The sequence below is a fragment of the Archocentrus centrarchus genome, chromosome 2 (assembly GCF_007364275.1).
Source record: "Archocentrus centrarchus isolate MPI-CPG fArcCen1 chromosome 2, fArcCen1, whole genome shotgun sequence".
Classification (NCBI taxonomy): Eukaryota; Metazoa; Chordata; class Actinopteri; order Cichliformes; family Cichlidae; genus Archocentrus; species Archocentrus centrarchus.
In genome coordinates, this window is record NC_044347.1 from 10,409,970 (window position 1) to 10,433,832 (window position 23,863).

Below are 23,863 nucleotides of genomic sequence, written 5' to 3' on the forward strand. Positions count from 1 at the left end.
AATAATCTAGGGGGTTCTCCAATCTGCCAACGTTTGGTTCAGCCAGGTTTGGACCTCCACCGTTGCCTCTGCAGTGACATTTTGGGTCCTCGTCTACAGGATTGTGGTGTCCAAACGATGCCACAGTTTGCTACCTAAGACAAACAGGCTGTAAGTGACAAGGTACATAACAAGTACATAAATGCAATGACATAATTAGAATGTATCCATTTACCTTGAGTCACAGGCTGAGAAGCTTCTGATATGTGCGGTTGTGATGATGAGGAAGAGGCGTAGTTACGTATGACAGCAGCACATTCAGAAATGAGCCTCTTCTCTGCATCTGCTGCTTTATTGGGGCTAAAGAAGCCTATCTTTTTAAACCTGGGATCAAGCAGTGTTGCCAGTGACATGACACTCATTGGTTGTAAAGCAGAGAGCTTCTCCCTTAACTGACTCCTCAGACTATCAGCCATTGCTGTGCTCTCTGGAGTCTGGACCATTCCCAGGTCTTCCTCCTCCAGTGCATGGTGCAGCATTGATAAAAGGGGAATGACCTTTGATCCTGAAACTCTCTTCTCCTCTGACAGCTCAACTGTGGCATCATTAAATGGGGACAGCACTTTTAAACAGTCTGCAATAATGTCATATTGTTCTGATGAAAGTGGGGTGATGTCAGGATGTAGGCCTGCCAAAGCTGCTCCTAGAGGTTCTCTGAGGTCATAAACATGTTGGAGCATGTTGTACGTGCTGTTCCAACATGTATCCGCTTCTTGGATTAGCTTCAGTGATGGCCGGCCCATTGGCTCCTGCACCTGTGTCAGCCTCTCCTATAAAATTAGCCAAGAAAAAGTGATTAATTCAAGTGTCACTGCAGCAGCGACATTTAATAAAATGGCACCATTTATACTAGGGATGCGCCGATCCAATATTCAGTATCGGTATCGGTCTGATCCTGACCTAAATTACTGGATCGGATATCGGAAAGAAATAAAAGATGCAATCTGATCCGATCCACCTAATGTGAGCGTTTCCCTCACATTAGCTGTATTACAGTTCGCCATTGTCTTCTTCTTCTTGTGGGTTTGCGGTTGACCAAACTAGCTTAGAGCTGTATTACCGCCACCTACTGGAATGGAGTGGGGATGAGGAGTTCGTAAAAGTCCGTCTGCACAAGCGCAAAGAGGCGGAGCCGGTGCCGGAGATAGTGAGCTCAGATGGAGTGGAAGGAAATATTTTTCTAAATTAAGCTTTTCCCCCTGTAACCACCATTAAACCTTTACTGGGAAACAGCTGGAGGTCCTTCATCAACCACCTGATCAGTAGGTGAAGAAAAGAGAACTTTGTAGCTGCTCCATCCACCCTGTTTGTGTCACACAGGGAAAAACTGCAGTATGGAAGTTAAATAATAAGTGTGTGTGCTGCTGCTTAAGCCTTTAGGTTTCTGCGTGTTCGTTTATCGAACAGGAATGACACAAAACAAACAGAATAAGGAGTCCAATTATTAAATTTAATAAAACCATTTCAAACAGTTCAGATATCTGGGCAGTGGCGGCTGGTGCTAAAAAAACTGAGGGGGGCGCACACAAACAAACAAATGAAAAACAAACAAAACAAATCTTAAAAAATAGCACTATATGAACATGAATTTTGCCCTACTTTCCTTCTGCCCTGCAAATTTCTCAATTACATTCTTGTTAAAGTCAGTCATCTCTGTGACTAGTCTTTTCTCCATTGACAACATGGCCAATGCATTCAGCCTGTCCTGAGTCATTGAGTTTCTCAGAAAAGTCTTGATTCTTTTCAGAGTTGAAAAGCACCGTTCAGCTTCTGCTGTGGTCATGGGTGTGGTGATGAGGATCTTCAAGAGCGTGACAGTTTCTGAAAAGACTTCTTTTAGATTGTTTTCCATAAACAGCTGGAGTAGGCCCACAGCACCACAACAGGCTTTGAACTCTTCCTTGCTGTAGATGAGAGTAAGCTCTGTCTTCAGCTTACCTCGATTGAGCACTGGATAGGCTTTTAAGGTGTTGCTCAGTGCATCTTCAGGAAATGCTGTGTTGTATTGTTCAAATCTGTCCCCCTGCAGGAGTGTGGCACTAACAAGGTGGTTTGTGAAAGAAAAGCGCTCCCTGGTGTGTCCCAGTATGATATCACAGACCTTAAGAGAGAAGGACAAACATGAAGATTATGATTTTATAATCACATTTTTCATTCTAAATATGAAATGTTATTTTGTCCTTTCTATTAAGTCATAGAAAGAAGGAACACATTTTATTTATAAACTTACTGATTTTAATAACATTTGCTGCCATTTTTTAAGGCTGTGTTATGAAATGTGTTACAGCATTTTTGTGGGACAAGATTATACAAAATTCAGTAACCAAATGTTTTATTCCCCATTACCCATAAACTTCAGTACAACTTAAATAATAAAATATCTTGCTGACAAACATTACATCAACATACCTACACAGCATAGACACAACTAAAGGTATTTCTAACTACAACGCACATCTTCCTAATATATTAAATAACACTACTATAAACCAGTGTAACAGTGATTTTCCGACGCTTCTTCACTGGCTGACTACTACCTACACTGCTTTGTCCAACCATGGAGTGGAGAGAATTTCTGCCAAAGAGAAATACTTGCAATATTATAATAATGAAGAAGAAGAAGAAGAAAAAGAAAAATCAGCTATTTAAACAATTACCTGATCTTTTGAATGTCCTGCTGGAACTGTTGGATGCTCTCCTGGATACAGACTGAATCTATGACCTTCTTCTGGAGTTTGGCATAGAGAAGGTCCACATGAGGCATGATATGGTGGAAAAGTTGCAGAAAGAACTTAAAATCCTGATCCTCCAGTAGCATGGCAAATGCTCCAGCATCTCTGACGGTAATGGGGTCAAAGTCACCAGAGTCTTGTATGCTTTGGAAACAGCGGATGAGGTCCTCTCTGTGCTCAAACACGGTATTGATGGCACGGCTGTGAAAGTTCCATCTGACATTGCTGGATGCTGGTAGTCTGTGGGCCACAACTTTATCAAGAACGCTTGTGCGCTTGGATGATCTGGAAAAAAAGCTGGAAAATCCACTAAGGTTAGAAAAAAAAATTCTAACTTTGGTTATGTGAGAAGTGGCCTGTTGCATTATTAGATTGAGCTGATGAGCATAGCAGTGGATGTAGTGGGCATTTGGGTACACATCTTGTATCTTCTTCTGAACACCTGCAGTGGCACCTCGCATCACGCTGGCTCCATCATATGCCTGACAGATTAGCTTAGCCTTTTGATCCTCAGGAAGAATAGTTGCAAGACGTTCTTTTAGGGCTGTAGCAATGGAATCAGCTGTAGCCGACTGCAGAGGGATAAACTCAAAAAACCTTTCCTGCACAGTGTTTTTGGCATCGATATAGCGTAGTACAAGCACAAGCTGGCACTGCGTAGCAACATCCACAGTCTCGTCTGCCTGGATAGAAAGAAAATCACTGCTCTGTGCTTCTTTGATTATATGCTCCTTCAGAACAGAAAACATACAGTCCAGTAGCTCATTCTGCACAGTTTTCGAAGTTCCCTTAAACACAGTAGCATTCTCAAGGTGCTCTTTTAGTACTCCATCAAGAGAAGCAACAAAATCAACCAACCCACGAAAGATCCCGGGATTTTCAGAGCTCTTACTTTCGTCATGACCACACAAGGCCAGCTCAAAGGCTCCACAAAACTTAACACAGTCTATTATTCTAGAAAGGATGTGCCGATTTTTTGTCACCTCTTCATTGTGCCTTCTAACAGCAATCCTGTAGCCTTCATCTAGCTGTTGAGCAATGCTAAGTTTCCCCCAAAAACTTAGCTTCATTGCATTGTCTAGGTGGCTGCGGCTGTTTTCGTGCCGTTTGCATTTTTCTGAAAGATGTTTTAAGTCTCTTACCCCAGTTGTTGTCCACATTGCCTCCGTGCCAGAACTTTGAAATAGCAAACACGGAAAGCAGTAAAAGGCATTGCTTACATCACATCCAGCTAGCCAACTCCGCTTGTCATAAGAAGAGCTGGAAAAAGCCCGCGTGTAGGATCGTCCACGATCACTTGCCTGCTGCTGAATTTGTAAATTGGGACGATCCGGTCCAAGCTCCTTTATCCTGTTTTTTTCTTCAAGTGAACGCTTTGTAAAAGCATTTTTTTGTAAAGACAAAACAGAATTTTCTCTCATTTTGAAACTACTCCACTTTGCAAACGTAAACGTGAATGACCTAACGAACTGCAGCTGCGCTAATGAGTCGAATCGGGGATTGTCCAATCACACAATGTTTTAAAAAAAATTAGCCAGTACTGACACTCTACCAGTAATGACACAACAGAATGGGTGTGTCCGGGACGCAGAGCGCTGCGCCCTGTGGAAAACCTTAAATAACCAATTAAAAGTCAGCCTCAGATCACCTACTTGCCAAAAGTTGATGCGCCTACATACACTCTCATTAGAACGGCGCCCTGCACATAGGATAGGAAGTGTGCACAATGTGAGCAATTAAATAGAATTATGTATTTACTATTTTAATAAATTCTAACATGTCTATTGGACACACAGTATGAATAAATACATTTCTAAGTATTTTGCAGTTCAGAAATCATTTATTATCTAAACAATTTAAAGGGGGCGGCGCCCAAGCGCCCCCTACTGGCCAGCCGCCACTGGACCAGAGAGTGTAGATGAAGAGGAGCAGACTCAGCAGGTGAGTTATGCAGGTGAGCGGTCGTCCTTTGGAGACTGCAAACAGGGAAACATTAGTGATGTTCCATCTGATACTAAAGCCTCGAGGTCTGTGTGGAGCAAAGGGGGCGTTTTCACATCAAGTCTGTGTGGAGGTCCGAATCGTTTTTCACAATTTCACGTTATAAAAGCCAAACGAGGCGCCGTTTCCTGAAATCACGTGACTGCTTCTTCACACCTGAACTCAAAGATTAAGAAGTGTGGCCCAATGTTTTTGTTTAGAGCAAGAACAAATCTAATGCTGAGTGAAGAGTTTCAGTGCTTTCAGCTTCCAGGTCATACAGATGTTTGACTGCAGCTGTTAATGCTTCCAAGGCTCTGTGCTGTGTGTGTGTGTGTGTGTGTGTGTGTGTGTGTGTGTGTGGTCTGCATCAGTCCTGCTGACTCTTTCTATGGGAGCTAATCTTCATATACACAGTTTGGGAGAATCCATTGAAATTCAAACCCTCCTAAAAAGTCACACTCACAGGTTTCCATTAACATGGATCGGAGGCTCTGAGGCAGCAGAGCTATAAATGTCAGCTAGAACCTGACAACTACTTCAAAAGCTCTTTCATCAAATTGTGACATCATGATTTTCTGATGTTTCCAGGAAGGTTCTTGGTTCTGGAGTGACGGCACATTTACGCCTTTTTCTAACTGCTGTCCTGGAGAGCCAAACAACCATGGTGGCGAGCAGCACTGCATCCTAATGAATCACTGAGGTCAAAGAGCACATCTATATTTGCTGATTAAAGACATGAAAGAAGTGGAAAACATAGATGCCGATGTTTGATGTAGAGATAAAAAGTGCTGGGATGATGCTGAGTGTCGGTCCACTCGTCCATCCGTCTGTGTGATGGTGATCTGGTGATTCCTCAGCTGAGCCAGTGACAGGAAGAAGCTTCCAGCAGCTCATTGCTTCCATGTTAGTGTGTGAATCATCAGCCTCATATAGAACTTTATTTCTTCTACATCACTGGAACTCTTCTTAAGGAAGAACTGATTCTGATTTCTCTGTGAGTGCAGAGGTTACCATTAAACTATTAAAGTAAGTAATCAGTTAAGTATTACAGTAATCAAGTACTGTATGCATGTCTAAAAAAGGTTCAGTTTCCCCTCAAAGCTATGTTATAATGTTTCTAGCTCACAGAGTCACTGAAGGGTTGCTGAGTGCTCAGCCTACCTCAGCTGTCTTCTCCTGGAGCAAAGCCACCTTGGCCAGCAAGCTGTGGCAATAACCCGCCCCAGGGTGAAGATCATCACACACCCTACCATACAGGTAGACTGCTTCTTTTAGCTGCTCATGGGCCTGATCCAGCAGACCTGCAATCAGAATCACACAAATTAAATGTTTATTTTTCAAATCAATTCACACTGCTAAAAATCACTAGCAGTCTGGTGACCTACCCTTCTCAATAGAGGTCTGTGCAGCGTGATATGCTTTTGAGGCATTCACAGTTGGCATGTGAACATACTTAACAGGGAGAATGTTGAGGATGTCATCTGGATCAACAGGAACTTTGCTTTGGTTGTCAAAGTAATAGTCTCTCAGTCTCAACTAGTGTGGACACAGGATTTAAAAAGTGCTTTTTCAAGAGCTAATTCTGCAACTTAAACTACATAATATGTCTTACACTTGGACGGACTCATTTAAACAGGCCAATTTAATACTAAATGCATATTTGGGGTGTCTGTTACCTGTACGCCAGTCTTTAAACAGAACTCTCTGAGCAAGGAGAGTTTCTGGAGGCCGCAGAGCTCCACCAGGTGGTTTGGACCAGAGCTGTTCCACAAAAAAAAAAAAAAAAAAAAAAAAGGGGCAAAGGAAGGGGTTGTCCTTATATCGACCCTCTATTACATAAACATGGTGAGAACCAACAAAAGCCATGTCCTCACCCCAGGCTGTCAGAGACGTTCTAGGTTTCAGCAGCATCCTGGCAGACCAGATTCCACAGCTCAGCCCCTGTGAGCGCTTTCAGATGCCCCAGACCCTCGGCCACGCCGTCTTGACTACTTCTTCGTCTCCTCTCCTACAGAAGTGGGTGAGAAGTGGGGGACCAGTAGGCAGCTGGGTGAAGGCCTGAACCAGCTCTGGCCTCAATCTACAGAGGCCATGAGGGAAGCTCCAACCTTCTTGTATACATCCCTTCTTGTTCTCATCCTCTTCACAGCTTTTATTACTCTCCTCTTCTCCAGTTTAATAAAGGACCTCATGTTTTTGGTTAAATGTGTTTGGTTACTGTAGTAATGCCACAGCTGTGAGGAAACACACTTGGAGGCAGGGGCGGGCTAAGGTTTAAATTCAGCCCGGGAGCTTGGTTTGGAAAGGCCTTTTATCCAATCGTACAACGGAGCAGCAAAAGGGGGAAAAAGTTAAACCCCCCTCCCCTTAGCTGGTGTCTCACTCTTCACCTCTCCTAATAATGTGCTGGCTGGGCTGCAGTGTTAATTTTGACAGCAAATTTTGATTTAGTTTACATTTTTGTCTTTTGACAAAAATGTAATTTTGTTTTAGTCATAACTTAGTCATGTGAATAGTTTTAGTTTTAGTCGACGAAATATCGTAAGAATATAGTCGACTAAATCTACAGTCGATTTAGTCGACTAAAATATAAAGGGTGTAAAATTTAAATGCTTTTTCTTCAGTTCCCTTGAATTAGTCATTATACACACTTACATTAAATTAAACATTTATTAAAAGTTATGCAATATTATTAATAATGTTAACATTAGCGTTTCACCTGCTTCCCACACACCTGATCATTAACACCACCTTACTGAGATAATACGAGCGTTTTACAGCAGGACGCTCTGAAAGGTACAGGGCAGTGTTCAGGACTAAGATTAGGAAAGGCTAATCCACCGCGGTGTGGAGATTTTCTCTAAACACAAACGCTAAACTGGGAAAAACACTTTACCCTGCATGACATTAAAATGCTGACCTTTGCATGGAGATCTGGGTGACTGGTTCGCGGAAGTCACTTAAGATTTGTCGTGTTTTTACCCGAGATAGTCGCCCTACATAGTTTACACATCAAGCATTTTCGTCTCGTTTTCATTCGTTGACAAAAGTGTCAATTGATTTCGTCATCGGTTATATCGTTTTGGGTAGTTTTTATTTAGTTATCGTCTCCTTTTCGTCATGAAAAAAAGGGCCATTAACGAAAACTATGACGAAAATATAGTAGCCCCTCCTGATGAAAAAAGAGCCAGCTCTTAGAGCCGACCATCACTGTCTGCACTTGCGGCCGCGCGAGCACTGCTGAGCTTAACTGGGTTAAAAATAAATAAATAAATAAATAATTCTGATCACCGGCCAGTTCGGCCTGGAAACGACCGGCCGTTCGGGAAACCTCCCGAACCTCCCGATGGCCACCCCGCCCCTGCTTGGAGGCCTGAATTCTCTTCATCCGATGTGCAATTTATTTACAAGTGCTGTTTACAAGGCAGGTCAGGCTGGTGATATGACCAAACAAAAACAAACTTAAAACTGTTCAGAAGAACTCAAAAATTAACTAAACCAAAGAAACCCAAAGGCTAGGCCCATATTGGGCCCTCACCAACACACTAGGCCTGTTATGCCACCCTCTCTCACTGTCAGGAGCATTGACCCGGGCCTATAAAACCTAAGCCCCTCCCCCAGAATAAACCACATGAGAATTCACCAATTAACTCTTTCAATTAGTCATTTCTCTACCTACGAGCAAAAAAACCATCCCAATCACCTCTTCTAAAGCTTTGGCACAAGATCGTCAATACATTAGTTTGTTTACAGTGAATCAAAGACTACTTCACAAGAAAAGAGTGGTAAATTCCCCCTCTGCATTCTTACATTCCTGAACCATGAAATAATTGCCAAAAGATAATTATTTTACACATGTGAGTTTTTTTAGGCTGTAGAGGTCTCAGAAACTAACATAAGCCCATGTATGAAATATTCTACACTTGGCATTAAGGGATTTAGAGCTCTTGTACAGATATTTTCTCTATGCTGGAAATTTTCATGCTGCTGCTGGACGCAGTATGAATTCACTGTCTGTCCACAAGAGGGCGCCAAACTGATGGCTCAGTTACTTGTGGGCCGTCTGTAAGTGAACAAAAAATCTCCAGGGGTGAAAATATTTATTAAATCCAGCACGTTTGTATGAATATTTTAATGTTTGGGAGGGTTGTAAAACTTTTGAAATGTTTATTAAGACATTTGTGGCTCCACCTTTATGTCCATGTTTTTAATGTATTTATCTTTATATGTTTATTATGTTTTGTTATGTTATGCATTGTTTTCACTTTAGATGTTCAGTACTGCTCTATTAATGTGATAGTCATAACTGACTGTGTTGCATTTATTACTGTAAACACACAATCCTCTGGACACTAAACTGCCTTTGTTTGTTTGTCTTTATTATTTTAGCTGATGTGCGGCTCAAATTAAAAAATAGCTTCAGTTAAAGGGTTAGGCTTCCTTTTAATTTGAACTATTTTAACCCCCAAACATCAGCTCACAGGTCCACTCTAAGTGCTTCCACTTTGCTTGAATGTAGAACAAACTTTACTGCACTGAAGGAGCACTGTGAGTTGCCTATGATATCACCACCATGCCTTAAGTGCCATATAGTTCAGATGCTATTGTGAGAGCATTATTCAGGAACTATCATATATCAGGCTTTTCTCGCCATTCAGGTCATGTGAAATGCACTGAATGTTTGCTGGTTAAAGTCCAGAATATGGGAACAGGTTTAGTGCAAACGGACAAACTGGTGTTAATCATTTTTCTGTTTTGGCTGCAGGGATTGTTTGGAACAACTGGATTTTTCTTCTGGATTTTTCATTTGAATTGATCAAAAAAAATTTCCAAAATAATTCAAAGTCAAGTCAAAGTAAGCGAGTGAATCTGTGTCTGTCAGTCTGAAGTGATTTATTGTGCATGTGTGCGTTTCTTGGATATTCCCATTGCCACACAAACATGTTAGAAAATTGTTCTGCAGACTCTGTTGTGCTTTAAAGGTCCCTCTTATAATTACCCTCTGCAGAATTTAACTAAACCACAAGGGGGCAGCATTTTATCATTTTGGTGCTCCTGTTTAACTTTTTTTTTCATATATTTTAATCTACCCTCATTTCCTCAAGAAGCTTATTGCCTTCTGTCTGGGATTTTTGCTGAAAGATTACACTGATCCACTGCATCATCTAGTGGTAGATATTGGTACTGCACAACAGTGCAGCCCAGCCTTAACTTAAGTTGATGTGTAACACACAGATTCTTGGACTAAAAAACAGCCTCAGTCGTGGGCAAACAATGACAACCAGTAAAATTCTAAGATATTCCCACTGATCTGTGACCTGACTAATAAAGATATTTATTAGTCAGGTCACAGATCAGTGGGAAACAATCCCAGCTGCAATATGCATCACATAAAAGTTTAGGAATAAAACAGTCCAGTGTCCCAACATGTAAAAGGAATAAAAGACACAAAGGCCAGGGCCAACAGTGCCACAATCAGCTACACTACACACAGTGACTACTTCGACAGGAAGTAGCAGTCGTCCTCGCAGACCCACCTGGATGTATGAAGCATTCACCTCAGTCTCAGCTTGCAAACTGTGCCTTTAGGCTGCAGCATGTGGTAGGCCCTGGCCTGCAGCAAGAGACAGAAAATAGAACCACATATTCAACTGCATCTTAATTACACAATTCACAGGACAGCAGCAAACTCTCCACTAATGATGTTATGTCTTGTACTGAAGCCCAGAGGCCTGCGCTGAGCAAAAGGGGACGTGTCCAAATGAAGCCTGTGTCCCGTTTTCTGAAATCATGTGACTGCTTCATTATGTGGAGTTGCTGACAAAGACGTGGGAAATATAGGAAGTGTTCTGGGTGACCTGAGTCTGATCCGCTGTTATAGCAGCATAATCAGAATCACCTGGATCCTGTACACATTAGAACTTCAGTTTCTGCACCCCTGTTTCTTCAGTCTTCTGTGAGAGTGTTTTCCACGGCTGTGGACGTTATACCGAAAATGTATCGCCTTTTTTATTCATGAATAAAAATTAATAAAGGACCTCCACCTCCACCCAAGCACTTCCTGTAACTGTTTATCCACAAACACACCACACACTGTCTCTATACTATACTGTATACAGTGTTTTAAAGTGTATGTGTATTGATATATATATATTTTTAGATAGTGTTTGCTATTTAATTTCAGCCTTCTCCTGTACCTTAGCTGCTGTAATGCAAATGTCCCCATCATGGGATCATTAAAGTTTTATCTTATCTTATATTTTATTAATATACCACAATCAGCATAGATTTATTTCATCTTGCTTTACAATACCGCAAGTGGAGCTTTGGACAGAATTGCATAATTATGCTAAAAGATCCAGCAGCCACCAGAACAGCAGGAATGCTGTACGTCAAACGTCCAGCAGATGTCAGCACTGCTGAATGAGCTGTTAAACGGGGCCTCATCGTACCATCACTAGTGGAAGGTTCCAAATCTTTTTATAGTGAGGGGAGATTTGGAGCTCAATATGTGAGTAAGAATGCAGAGGGGGAATTTACCACTCTTTTTTTGTGAAGTAGTCTTTGATACACTGTAAACAAACTAATGTATTTAAAGCTTTGGAAGAGGTGATTGGGATGGTTTGTTTGCTCGTAAGTAGAAAAATCACTAATTGAAAGAGTTAATTGGTGAATTCTCATGTGGTTTATTCTGAGGGAGGGGCTTAGGTTTTATAAGCCTGGGTCAATGCTCCTGACAGTGAGAGAGGCCTAGTGTGTTTGTGAGGACCCAATAGCCATGGGCCTAGCCTTTGGTTTAGTTAATTTTTGAGTTATTTTGAACAGTTTTAGAGGGTCGATATAAGGACAACCCCTTCCTTTCCCCCTTTTTTTTTTTTTTTGTGGAACAGCTCTGGTCCAAACCACCTGGTGGAGCTCTGCGGCCTCCAGAAACTCTCCTTGCTCAGAGAGTTCTGTTCAAAGACTGGCGTACAGGTAACAGACACCCCAAATATGAATTTAGTATTAAATTGGCCTGTTTAAATGAGTCCGTCCAAGTGTAAGACATATTATGTACTTGAAGATGCAGAATTAGCTCCTGAAAATAAATTGAAGGGTAGGCCACCAGACTAGCTGCTCCAGATTGCTAGTGATTTTTAGCAATGTGAATTGATTTGAAAAATAAACATTTAATTTGTGTGATTATGATTGCAGGTCTGCTGAATCAGGCCCATAAGATGTGATGATCTTCACCCTGAGGCGGGTTATTGCCACAGCTTGCTGGCCAAGGTGGCTTTCCTCCAGGAGAAGACAGCTGAGGTAGGCTGAACACTCAGCAACCCTTCAGTGACTCTGTGAGCTAGAAACATTATAACATAGCTTTGAGGGGAAACTGAACCTTTTTTAGACATGCATGCAGTACTTGATTACTGTAATACTTAACTGATTACTTACTTTAATAGTTTAATGCTTTCTTTACTACTTTATTACTTTAACACTTAATACTTAAATACCTAATTCTTTAATGCTTTAATACTTAATACTTTAATGCTTCAAGACTTTAATACTTTTTTTACTTTAATACTTCAATACTTTCATACTATATAAAATAAGTATTAAAAGTATGAATGTAATCGAGTATTTTTTTAAAGTAATCGAGCACTTTAGAAAGTAATCGAGTACTTTTGAAAGTAATCGAGTATTTTTGCAAGTAATCGAGTATTTTTTCTAGTAATCGAGTATTTTTGCAAGTAATCGAGTATTTTTGCGAGTAATCGAGTATTTTTGCAAGTAATCGAGTATTTTTGCAAGTAATCGAGTATTTTTGAAAGTAATCGAGTATTTTTCGAGTAATCGAGTATTTTTGAAATATCGAGTATTTTTGCGAGTAATGGAGTATTTTACGAGTGATGGAGTATTTTTGAAAGTATCGAGTATTTTGCAAGTAATCGAGTATTTTGAAAGTAATCGAGTATTTTTACGAGTAATCGAGTATTTTACGAGTAATCGAGTATTTTTGCGAGTAATCGAGTATTTTTGCGAGTAATCGAGTATTTTTGCAAGTAATCGAGTATTTTTTGAAGTAATCGAGTATTTTTGAAAGTAATCGAGTATTTTTGCGAGTAATCGAGTATTTTTGAAAGTAATCGAGTATTTTTTGCGAGTAATGGAGTATTTTAAGAGTGATGGAGTATTTTTGAAAGTAATCGAGTATTTTTGCAAGTAATCGAGTATTTTTGAAAGTAATCGAGTATTTTTACGAGTAATCGAGTATTTTTACGAGTAATCGAGTATTTTTGCGAGTAATCGAGTATTTTTGGAAGTAATCGAGTATTTTGAAGTAACGAGTATTTTTGCAAGTAATCGAGTATTTTTGCTAGTAATCGAGTATTTTTGCAAGTAATCGAGTATTTTTGCGAGTAATCGAGTATTTTTGCGAGTAATCGAGTATTTTTGCGAGTAAACGAGTATTTTTGCGAGTAATCGAGTATTTTGCAAGTAATCGAGTATTTTTTGCGAAGTAATCGAGTATTTTTGCGAGTAATCGAGTATTTTGCAAGTAATCGAGTATTTTTGCAAGTAATCGAGTATTTTTGCGAGTAATCGAGTATTTTTGCAAGTAATCGAGTATTTTGCAAGTAATCGAGTATGTTTTACGAGTAATCGAGTATTTTTGCGAGTAATCGAGTATTTTTGCGAGTAATCGAGTATTTTTGCAAGTAATCGAGTATTTTTGCAAGTAATCGAGTATTGTCTGAGGTAATCGAGTATTGTCTGAGGTAATCGAGTATTGTCTGAGGTAATCGAGTATTTTTGCGAGTAATCGAGTATTGTCTGAGGTAATCGAGTATTGTCTGAGGTAATCGAGTATTTTTGCAAGTAATCGAGTATTTTTGAAAGTAATCGAGTATTTTTGAAAGTAATCGAGTATTTTTGAATATTTTATTCCTTTATCACTTTATTACTTTAATACTTTAATGCTTTTTTAATAAATACTAAATACCTAATTCTTTAATGCTTTAATAATTATACTTTAATGCTTTAATACTTAATACTTTAATGCTTCAAGACTTTAATACTTTTTTTACTTTAATACTTCAATACTTTCATACTATATAAAATAAGTATTAAAAGTATGAAAGTAATCGAGTACTTTAGAAAGTAATCGAGTACTTTTGAAAGTAATCGAGTACTTTTGAAAGTAATCGAGTATTTTTGCGAGTAATCGAGTATTTTTACGAGTAATCGAGTATTTTTGCAAGTAATCGAGTATTTTTGAATATTTTATTCCTTTATCACTTTATTACTTTAATACTTTAATGCTTTTTTAATACTTAATACTAAATACCTAATTCTTTAATGCTTTAATACTTAATACTTTAATGCTTCAAGACTTTAATACTTTTTTTACTTTAATACTTCAATACTTTAATACTATATAAAATAAGTATTAAAAGTATGAATGTAATCGAGTACTTTAGAAAGTAATCGAGTACTTTAGAAAGTAATCGAGTATTTTTGCAAGTAATCGAGTATTGTCTGGGGTAATCGAGTATTTTTGCAAGTAATCGAGTATTTTTGCAAGTAATCGAGTATTTTTGAAAGTAATCGAGTATTTTTGAAGGTAATCGAGTATTTTTGAATATTTTATTCCTTTATCACTTTATTACTTTAATACTTTAATGCTTTTTTAATACTTAATTACTTTAACACTTTTACTTTGATACTGCTTACTTTAATACTTACTTTAATAGTTTGATGCTTTCTTTACTACTTACTTTAGCACTTTATTACCTTAATACTTTAATGCCTATTTTAATACTTGATTACTTTAACACTTTATTCCTTTAGCACTTTTTTAGTATAAGACTTTAATGCTTATTTTAACACTTGATTACTTGATTACTTTAACACTTTATTACTTTAACACTTTAATACGTAATGCTTATTGTAATAATTTCTTTACTGCTTACTTTATTCCTTTAATGCTTATTTTAATACTTGATTACTTTATCATTTTAATACTTTCCTGCTTACTTTAATACTTTCTTTACCATGTACTTTATTACTTCAACACTTTATTGCTTTTGCACTTTTTTAATATAAGACTTTAATGCTTATTTTAATACTTGATTACTTTATTAGTTGATTACTTTATTACTTTTTTACTATGTATTTTCTTTACTACTTTTATACTTATTACTTACTTTAATACTTTAAGCACGTTCAATAGTAATATTGAACGTAATATAATAGTAATATAATAGTAACATAGTTTAATCCAGGTGTAATTGTATATTCTTTTGGTTAAGTGGAATAAATGCACTGTTCACAATAATGAAAGGAACAAAGAAAAAAAAAGTAAAGCTTCAAGTCAAACATCTGGGTTATTGATCTGGTCAGTTCATTAGCAGAGGGGGTTGTTAGTCAGTTACAGCTGCTTTGGTGTTTAATGAAATTAACAGTAGGTGCACTAGAGGCTACAATGAGACAATCCTCAAAATGGGGATGGTTTTACAGGTGGATGCCACTGACATTTATTCCTTCCTCATCTTTTCTGTTTTTATTTGGTGTTTTTTTCCACTAGTTTTGCATTTGGCTAGGGTCAGTGTCACTTGTAGCATGAAGCAATACCTGGACCCTACAGAGGTTGCACAGGCAGTCCAACTCCTCCAAGATGGCACATCAATATGTCTCCCAGCACAGTCTCAAGAGCATGGAGGAGATTCTAGAGGACAGGAGAGCTCTAGGAGAGCTGGACAGGGCTATAGAAGGTCCTTAATCCATCAGCAGAATCGGTATCTGCTCCTTTGTGCAAGGAGGAACAGGATGAGCACTGCCAGAGCTACAAAATGACCTCCAGCAGGCCACTGGTATGAAAATCTCTGACCAAACAATCAAACAGACTTCATGAGGGTGGCCTGAGGGTCCGACATCCTCTAGTGTCTGTCCTCACTGCTGTGGAGGCTGATTGACATTTGCCATTGAATACGAGAATTGGCAGGTCTATCGCTGGTGCCCCATGCTTTTCACAGATGACAGCAGGTTCACCCTGAGCACACGTCTTTGGGGTGTTTTAAAAGTTTTAAAAACAATACTTGTATTTAAAATTCTTAGTTTGTCCAATTACTTTTGAGCCTCTGAAACGCCTTGAATTTAAGTCTGTGTTTCAATCACATCTTGATTGTTTGTACACCAGTACAGTGGTTTTTCAATTACAGTTCCTAACTTATCTGGTATAGACATTAAACTAAAATGGATAAACTCTGTAATAGGAACACTGTTTCTAAACCTGGCATTTCTGTACATTTCTTCTGGTGTGTGTGTTCTGCTGGATAGCTTTGTGCCATTTCTCTTGGAAAAAAACCACCAAAACAAAACAACAACAAAAAAAAAACCACCTCACAAATTAATCTAAGAAGAATCTGTTCAATTTTAGAAAGCTCAATATGTTTTTGAACATCTGAATAATAACCACCCAATGAAACCAAATGTGTTTTTGATTTTTAAATACATTAAACTTAGACACTAGTTTTTAGAGAATTTTAATTTTCATATTTGTGTACGTGAAACCAAACTGAGGTGTTTTTAAATCCTGTGGCATTGTATTTAGCCTATTTCAATATTTTTCTGATGTAGAAGCCCACTTATGATGTGATTGTGTTTTCACAGTGATAGGTTCCAGGAGAACAAGCAGAAACACCTGGAACCTAAAGGCTGCAGTGGCAAAAGAGCTGGGACTTAAACTTCCTAACGTTGCTTCCGTGACGGTGAATGAAGGAGGGAAAAGTTCAGCTCAAGAAACCTGTGGGAAGGAACCTGAAGGTGGAGGAAACGATGAGATGCAGTCGAGCTCAGGTGAACTAAATGGAAGGATGGACATCACTGCAAGCCCTTCGGCGCTTAGAAGTGAAGTGACGTGGGCAGATGTTTCAAAGTCAGTTGCAGCCAGCGGAACAGGAGGCAAAGCCACAGCTATAAATGGAGTAGGAGATGGCACCAGTGCCAATCGAAGAGCTGAAAAATGAACACAAAGCTAATGAAGAGTTGTAATCGAGTTTTCCAAAGTCACTGCTGTAAAATTAGAACCTCTTCCAGTATTTCCTGATGTAATTTGATCTAATGAACAAGGACAGAATGAGATTATAGAGAGTGGGAGGATGAAGATTTTACCTTAATACTGACTCTGTAAGAGGATTGAAACTTTTCTCTTTTTTTTCTTCTCAATAATCAACTTTTTACCATAGTATATTAAAGTGTCTTCAGTTACTCTTTTTGACACTTGCATGACTAAAGATGATACACAGATATTAAGGGGGAATTTACCACTCTTTTCTTGTGAAGTAGTCTTTGATACACTGTAAACAAACTAATGTATTTACGATCTTGTGCCAAAGCTTTAGAAGAGGTAATTGGGATGGTTTGTTTGCTCATAGGTAGAGAAATCACTAATTGAAAGAGTTAACTGTTGAATTCTCGTGTGGTTTATTCTGGGGGAGGGGCTTAGGTTTGGTAAGCCTGGGTCAATGCTCCTGACAGACGGTGGCATAACAGGCAGAGTGTGTTGGTGAGGGCCCAATAGTAGTGATGGCGAGCTGAAGCTTTGAAGCTTTCCATTCACTCAGCGAACCCATGGGTCGAAGCTTCTTGGTGCTTCATTTACTCTACTGCGCCATCAAGAGGACAGTAACTGTAAAACAGGTGATTATAATCACAAAGTGGCTTTAGTGTGTGAAGCCTTGAACAGAATAAATGAATGAATGAATTGTATGATGGCAATAAATAAATCCTGAAATAATTAATATGGTGTCTGTCTTTATGATGCAATGTTGGGGTAAAGAGGGAAAGTGGAAATAAACTGGGGAGAGGGTTGTGATGTGAATGTGATTGTGTTACTTGGTTTGTAACTGCTCATGACACAACGGACATTTTATTTATTCATTTTTATTTATTCATATTCATTCTTATTTAGAAATAAAAGCTACAGTAGCTACAAGCAACTACAGTGCTGGGCTTCAGGCAGGTTCTTTTGTTAGAGATGATCTCGTCTGCTTTAGAAAATATCCTTTATCTTTGCTTCCCAATAATCTAGGGGGTTCTCCAATCTGCCAACGTTTGGTTCAGCCAGGTTTGGACCTCCACCGTTGCCTCTGCAGTGACATTTTGGGTCCTCGTCTACAGGATTGTGGTGTCCAAACGATGCCACAGTTTGCTACCTAAGACAAACAGGCTGTAAGTGACAAGGTACATAACAAGTACATAAATGCAATGACATAATTAGAATGTATCCATTTACCTTGAGTCACAGGCTGAGAAGCTTCTGATATGTGCGGTTGTGATGATGAGGAAGAGGCGTAGTTACGTATGACAGCAGCACATTCAGAAATGAGCCTCTTCTCTGCATCTGCTGCTTTATTGGGGCTAAAGAAGCCTATCTTTTTAAACCTGGGATCAAGCAGTGTTGCCAGTGACATGACACTCATTGGTTGTAAAGCAGAGAGCTTCTCCCTTAACTGACTCCTCAGACTATCAGCCATTGCTGTGCTCTCTGGAGTCTGGACCATTCCCAGGTCTTCCTCCTCCAGTGCATGGTGCAGCATTGATAAAAGGGGAATGACCTTTGATCCTGAAACTCTCTTCTCCTCTGACAGCTCAACTGTGGCATCATTAAATGGGGACAGCACTTTTAAACAGTCTGCAATAATGTCATATTGTTCTGATGAAAGTGGGGTGATGTCAGGATGTAGGCCTGCCAAAGCTGCTCCTAGAGGTTCTCTGAGGTCATAAACATGTTGGAGCATGTTGTACGTGCTGTTCCAACATGTATCCGCTTCTTGGATTAGCTTCAGTGATGGCCGGCCCATTGGCTCCTGCACCTGTGTCAGCCTCTCCTATAAAATTAGCCAAGAAAAAGTGATTAATTCAAGTGTCACTGCAGCAGCGACATTTAATAAAATGGCACCATTTATACTAGGGATGCGCCGATCCAATATTCAGTATCGGTATCGGTCTGATCCTGACCTAAATTACTGGATCGGATATCGGAAAGAAATAAAAGATGCAATCTGATCCGATCCACCTAATGTGAGCGTTTCCCTCACATTAGCTGTATTACAGTTCGCCATTGTCTTCTTCTTCTTGTGGGTTTGCGGTTGACCAAACTAGCTTAGAGCTGTATTACCGCCACCTACTGGAATGGAGTGGGGATGAGGAGTTCGTAAAAGTCCGTCTGCACAAGCGCAAAGAGGCGGAGCCGGTGCCGGAGATAGTGAGCTCAGATGGAGTGGAAGGAAATATTTTTCTAAATTAAGCTTTTCCCCCTGTAACCACCATTAAACCTTTACTGGGAAACAGCTGGAGGTCCTTCATCAACCACCTGATCAGTAGGTGAAGAAAAGAGAACTTTGTAGCTGCTCCATCCACCCTGTTTGTGTCACACAGGGAAAAACTGCAGTATGGAAGTTAAATAATAAGTGTGTGTGCTGCTGCTTAAGCCTTTAGGTTTCTGCGTGTTCGTTTATCGAACAGGAATGACACAAAACAAACAGAATAAGGAGTCCAATTATTAAATTTAATAAAACCATTTCAAACAGTTCAGATATCTGGGCAGTGGCGGCTGGTGCTAAAAAAACTGAGGGGGGCGCACACAAACAAACAAATGAAAAACAAACAAAACAAATCTTAAAAAATAGCACTATATGAACATGAATTTTGCCCTCCTTTCCTTCTGCCCTGCAAATTTCTCAATTACATTCTTGTTAAAGTCAGTCATCTCTGTGACTAGTCTTTTCTCCATTGACAACATGGCCAATGCATTCAGCCTGTCCTGAGTCATTGAGTTTCTCAGAAAAGTCTTGATTCTTTTCAGAGTTGAAAAGCACCGTTCAGCTTCTGCTGTGGTCATGGGTGTGGTGATGAGGATCTTCAAGAGCGTGACAGTTTCTGAAAAGACTTCTTTTAGATTGTTTTCCATAAACAGCTGGAGTAGGCCCACAGCACCACAACAGGCTTTGAACTCTTCCTTGCTGTAGATGAGAGTAAGCTCTGTCTTCAGCTTACCTCGATTGAGCACTGGATAGGCTTTTAAGGTGTTGCTCAGTGCATCTTCAGGAAATGCTGTGTTGTATTGTTCAAATCTGTCCCCCTGCAGGAGTGTGGCACTAACAAGGTGGTTTGTGAAAGAAAAGCGCTCCCTGGTGTGTCCCAGTATGATATCACAGACCTTAAGAGAGAAGGACAAACATGAAGATTATGATTTTATAATCACATTTTTCATTCTAAATATGAAATGTTATTTTGTCCTTTCTATTAAGTCATAGAAAGAAGGAACACATTTTATTTATAAACTTACTGATTTTAATAACATTTGCTGCCATTTTTTAAGGCTGTGTTATGAAATGTGTTACAGCATTTTTGTGGGACAAGATTATACAAAATTCAGTAACCAAATGTTTTATTCCCCATTACCCATAAACTTCAGTACAACTTAAATAATAAAATATCTTGCTGACAAACATTACATCAACATACCTACACAGCATAGACACAACTAAAGGTATTTCTAACTACAACGCACATCTTCCTAATATATTAAATAACACTACTATAAACCAGTGTAACAGTGATTTTCCGACGCTTCTTCACTGGCTGACTACTACCTACACTGCTTTGTCCAACCATGGAGTGGAGAGAATTTCTGCCAAAGAGAAATACTTGCAATATTATAATAATGAAGAAGAAGAAGAAGAAAAAGAAAAATCAGCTATTTAAACAATTACCTGATCTTTTGAATGTCCTGCTGGAACTGTTGGATGCTCTCCTGGATACAGACTGAATCTATGACCTTCTTCTGGAGTTTGGCATAGAGAAGGTCCACATGAGGCATGATATGGTGGAAAAGTTGCAGAAAGAACTTAAAATCCTGATCCTCCAGTAGCATGGCAAATGCTCCAGCATCTCTGACGGTAATGGGGTCAAAGTCACCAGAGTCTTGTATGCTTTGGAAACAGCGGATGAGGTCCTCTCTGTGCTCAAACACGGTATTGATGGCACGGCTGTGAAAGTTCCATCTGACATTGCTGGATGCTGGTAGTCTGTGGGCCACAACTTTATCAAGAACGCTTGTGCGCTTGGATGATCTGGAAAAAAAGCTGGAAAATCCACTAAGGTTAGAAAAAAAAATTCTAACTTTGGTTATGTGAGAAGTGGCCTGTTGCATTATTAGATTGAGCTGATGAGCATAGCAGTGGATGTAGTGGGCATTTGGGTACACATCTTGTATCTTCTTCTGAACACCTGCAGTGGCACCTCGCATCACGCTGGCTCCATCATATGCCTGACAGATTAGCTTAGCCTTTTGATCCTCAGGAAGAATAGTTGCAAGACGTTCTTTTAGGGCTGTAGCAATGGAATCAGCTGTAGCCGACTGCAGAGGGATAAACTCAAAAAACCTTTCCTGCACAGTGTTTTTGGCATCGATATAGCGTAGTACAAGCACAAGCTGGCACTGCGTAGCAACATCCACAGTCTCGTCTGCCTGGATAGAAAGAAAATCACTGCTCTGTGCTTCTTTGATTATATGCTCCTTCAGAACAGAAAACATACAGTCCAGTAGCTCATTCTGCACAGTTTTCGAAGTTCCCTTAAACACAGTAGCATTCTCAAGGTGCTCTTTTAGTACTCCATCAAGAGAAGCAACAAAATCAACCAACCCACGAAAGATCCCGGGATTTTCAGAGCTCTTACTTTCGTCATGACCACACAAGGCCAGCTCAAAGGCTCCACAAAACTTAACACAGTCTATTATTCTAGAAAGGATGTGCCGATTTTTTGTCACCTCTTCATTGTGCCTTCTAACAGCAATCCTGTAGCCTTCATCTAGCTGTTGAGCAATGCTAAGTTTCCCCCAAAAACTTAGCTTCATTGCATTGTCTAGGTGGCTGCGGCTGTTTTCGTGCCGTTTGCATTTTTCTGAAAGATGTTTTAAGTCTCTTACCCCAGTTGTTGTCCACATTGCCTCCGTGCCAGAACTTTGAAATAGCAAACACGGAAAGCAGTAAAAGGCATTGCTTACATCACATCCAGCTAGCCAACTCCGCTTGTCATAAGAAGAGCTGGAAAAAGCCCGCGTGTAGGATCGTCCACGATCACTTGCCTGCTGCTGAATTTGTAAATTGGGACGATCCGGTCCAAGCTCCTTTATCCTGTTTTTTTCTTCAAGTGAACGCTTTGTAAAAGCATTTTTTTGTAAAGACAAAACAGAATTTTCTCTCATTTTGAAACTACTCCACTTTGCAAACGTAAACGTGAATGACCTAACGAACTGCAGCTGCGCTAATGAGTCGAATCGGGGATTGTCCAATCACACAATGTTTTAAAAAAAATTAGCCAGTACTGACACTCTACCAGTAATGACACAACAGAATGGGTGTGTCCGGGACGCAGAGCGCTGCGCCCTGTGGAAAACCTTAAATAACCAATTAAAAGTCAGCCTCAGATCACCTACTTGCCAAAAGTTGATGCGCCTACATACACTCTCATTAGAACGGCGCCCTGCACATAGGATAGGAAGTGTGCACAATGTGAGCAATTAAATAGAATTATGTATTTACTATTTTAATAAATTCTAACATGTCTATTGGACACACAGTATGAATAAATACATTTCTAAGTATTTTGCAGTTCAGAAATCATTTATTATCTAAACAATTTAAAGGGGGCGGCGCCCAAGCGCCCCCTACTGGCCAGCCGCCACTGGACCAGAGAGTGTAGATGAAGAGGAGCAGACTCAGCAGGTGAGTTATGCAGGTGAGCGGTCGTCCTTTGGAGACTGCAAACAGGGAAACATTAGTGATGTTCCATCTGATACTAAAGCCTCGAGGTCTGTGTGGAGCAAAGGGGGCGTTTTCACATCAAGTCTGTGTGGAGGTCCGAATCGTTTTTCACAATTTCACGTTATAAAAGCCAAACGAGGCGCCGTTTCCTGAAATCACGTGACTGCTTCTTCACACCTGAACTCAAAGATTAAGAAGTGTGGCCCAATGTTTTTGTTTAGAGCAAGAACAAATCTAATGCTGAGTGAAGAGTTTCAGTGCTTTCAGCTTCCAGGTCATACAGATGTTTGACTGCAGCTGTTAATGCTTCCAAGGCTCTGTGCTGTTTGTGTGTGTGTGTGTGTGTGTGTGTGTGTGTGTGTGTGTGTGTGTGTGTGTGTGTGTGTGTGGTCTGCATCAGTCCTGCTGACTCTTTCTATGGGAGCTAATCTTCATATACACAGTTTGGGAGAATCCATTGAAATTCAAACCCTCCTAAAAAGTCACACTCACAGGTTTCCATTAACATGGATCGGAGGCTCTGAGGCAGCAGAGCTATAAATGTCAGCTAGAACCTGACAACTACTTCAAAAGCTCTTTCATCAAATTGTGACATCATGATTTTCTGATGTTTCCAGGAAGGTTCTTGGTTCTGGAGTGACGGCACATTTACGCCTTTTTCTAACTGCTGTCCTGGAGAGCCAAACAACCATGGTGGCGAGCAGCACTGCATCCTAATGAATCACTGAGGTCAAAGAGCACATCTATATTTGCTGATTAAAGATATAAAAGAAGTGGAAAACATAGATGCCGATGTTTGATGTAGAGATAAAAAGTGCTGGGATGATGCTGAGTGTCGGTCCACTCGTCCATCCGTCTGTGTGATGGTGATCTGGTGATTCCTCAGCTGAGCCAGTGACAGGAAGAAGCTTCCAGCAGCTCATTGCTTCCATGTTAGTGTGTGAATCATCAGCCTCATATAGAACTTTATTTCTTCTACATCACTGGAACTCTTCTTAAGGAAGAACTGATTTTGATTTCTCTGTGAGTGCAGAGGTTACCATTAAACTATTAAAGTAAGTAATCAGTTAAGTATTACAGTAATCAAGTACTGTATGAATGTCTAAAAAAGGTTCAGTTTCCCCTCAAAGCTATGTTATAATGTTTCTAGCTCACAGAGTCACTGAAGGGTTGCTGAGTGCTCAGCCTACCTCAGCTGTCTTCTCCTGGAGCAAAGCCACCTTGGCCAGCAAGCTGTGGCAATAACCCGCCCCAGGGTGAAGATCATCACACACCCTACCATACAGGTAGACTGCT

At 39.9% G+C, this 23,863-nt stretch overlaps 2 protein-coding genes and 1 long non-coding RNA gene across 3 annotated transcripts; 1 reads left to right on the forward strand and 2 right to left on the reverse strand.

Annotated features, from left to right (window-relative positions):
• LOC115795948 (uncharacterized) lies at nucleotides 1-6,738 on the reverse strand. The gene is made up of 6 exons (XM_030752106.1): nucleotides 6,629-6,738; nucleotides 6,431-6,515; nucleotides 6,140-6,290; nucleotides 5,916-6,055; nucleotides 215-809; nucleotides 1-134 (listed from the first exon to the last, which is right to left on the reverse strand). Exons 3-6 carry the CDS (start codon nucleotides 6,195-6,197, stop codon nucleotides 94-96), a joined length of 834 nt encoding a protein of 277 aa, XP_030607966.1. The 5' UTR covers nucleotides 6,198-6,290; nucleotides 6,431-6,515; nucleotides 6,629-6,738; the 3' UTR covers nucleotides 1-93.
• Nucleotides 6,739-11,515: 4,777 nt separating this feature from the next.
• On the forward strand, nucleotides 11,516-17,474 carry LOC115797678 (uncharacterized). Its single transcript, XR_004021449.1, has 3 exons — nucleotides 11,516-11,729; nucleotides 11,949-12,053; nucleotides 16,407-17,474. It is a non-coding gene; the product is annotated as an uncharacterized LOC115797678 (long non-coding RNA).
• Nucleotides 17,475-17,816: 342 nt separating this feature from the next.
• LOC115797020 (uncharacterized) lies at nucleotides 17,817-23,863 on the reverse strand. The gene is made up of 3 exons (XM_030753505.1): nucleotides 23,758-23,863; nucleotides 18,031-18,625; nucleotides 17,817-17,950 (listed from the first exon to the last, which is right to left on the reverse strand). Exons 2-3 carry the CDS (start codon nucleotides 18,596-18,598, stop codon nucleotides 17,910-17,912), a joined length of 609 nt encoding a protein of 202 aa, XP_030609365.1. The 5' UTR covers nucleotides 18,599-18,625; nucleotides 23,758-23,863; the 3' UTR covers nucleotides 17,817-17,909.

Excerpts from the sequence above, each read along its gene's own strand:
- LOC115795948 (XM_030752106.1), bottom strand. The coding sequence starts at position 6,197 with ATGCCAACTGTGAATGCCTCAAAAGCATATCACGCTGCACAGACCTCT. Across the intron at positions 810-5,915 it reads TCCAGGAGAAGACAGCTGAG|GAGAGGCTGACACAGGTGCA; the intron begins GTAGGCTGAGCA and ends CTAATTTTATAG. Across the intron at positions 135-214 it reads TTCTCAGCCTGTGACTCAAG|GTAGCAAACTGTGGCATCGT; the intron begins GTAAATGGATAC and ends TGTTTGTCTTAG.
- LOC115797020 (XM_030753505.1), bottom strand. The coding sequence starts at position 18,598 with ATGGGCCGGCCATCACTGAAGCTAATCCAAGAAGCGGATACATGTTGG. Across the intron at positions 17,951-18,030 it reads TTCTCAGCCTGTGACTCAAG|GTAGCAAACTGTGGCATCGT; the intron begins GTAAATGGATAC and ends TGTTTGTCTTAG.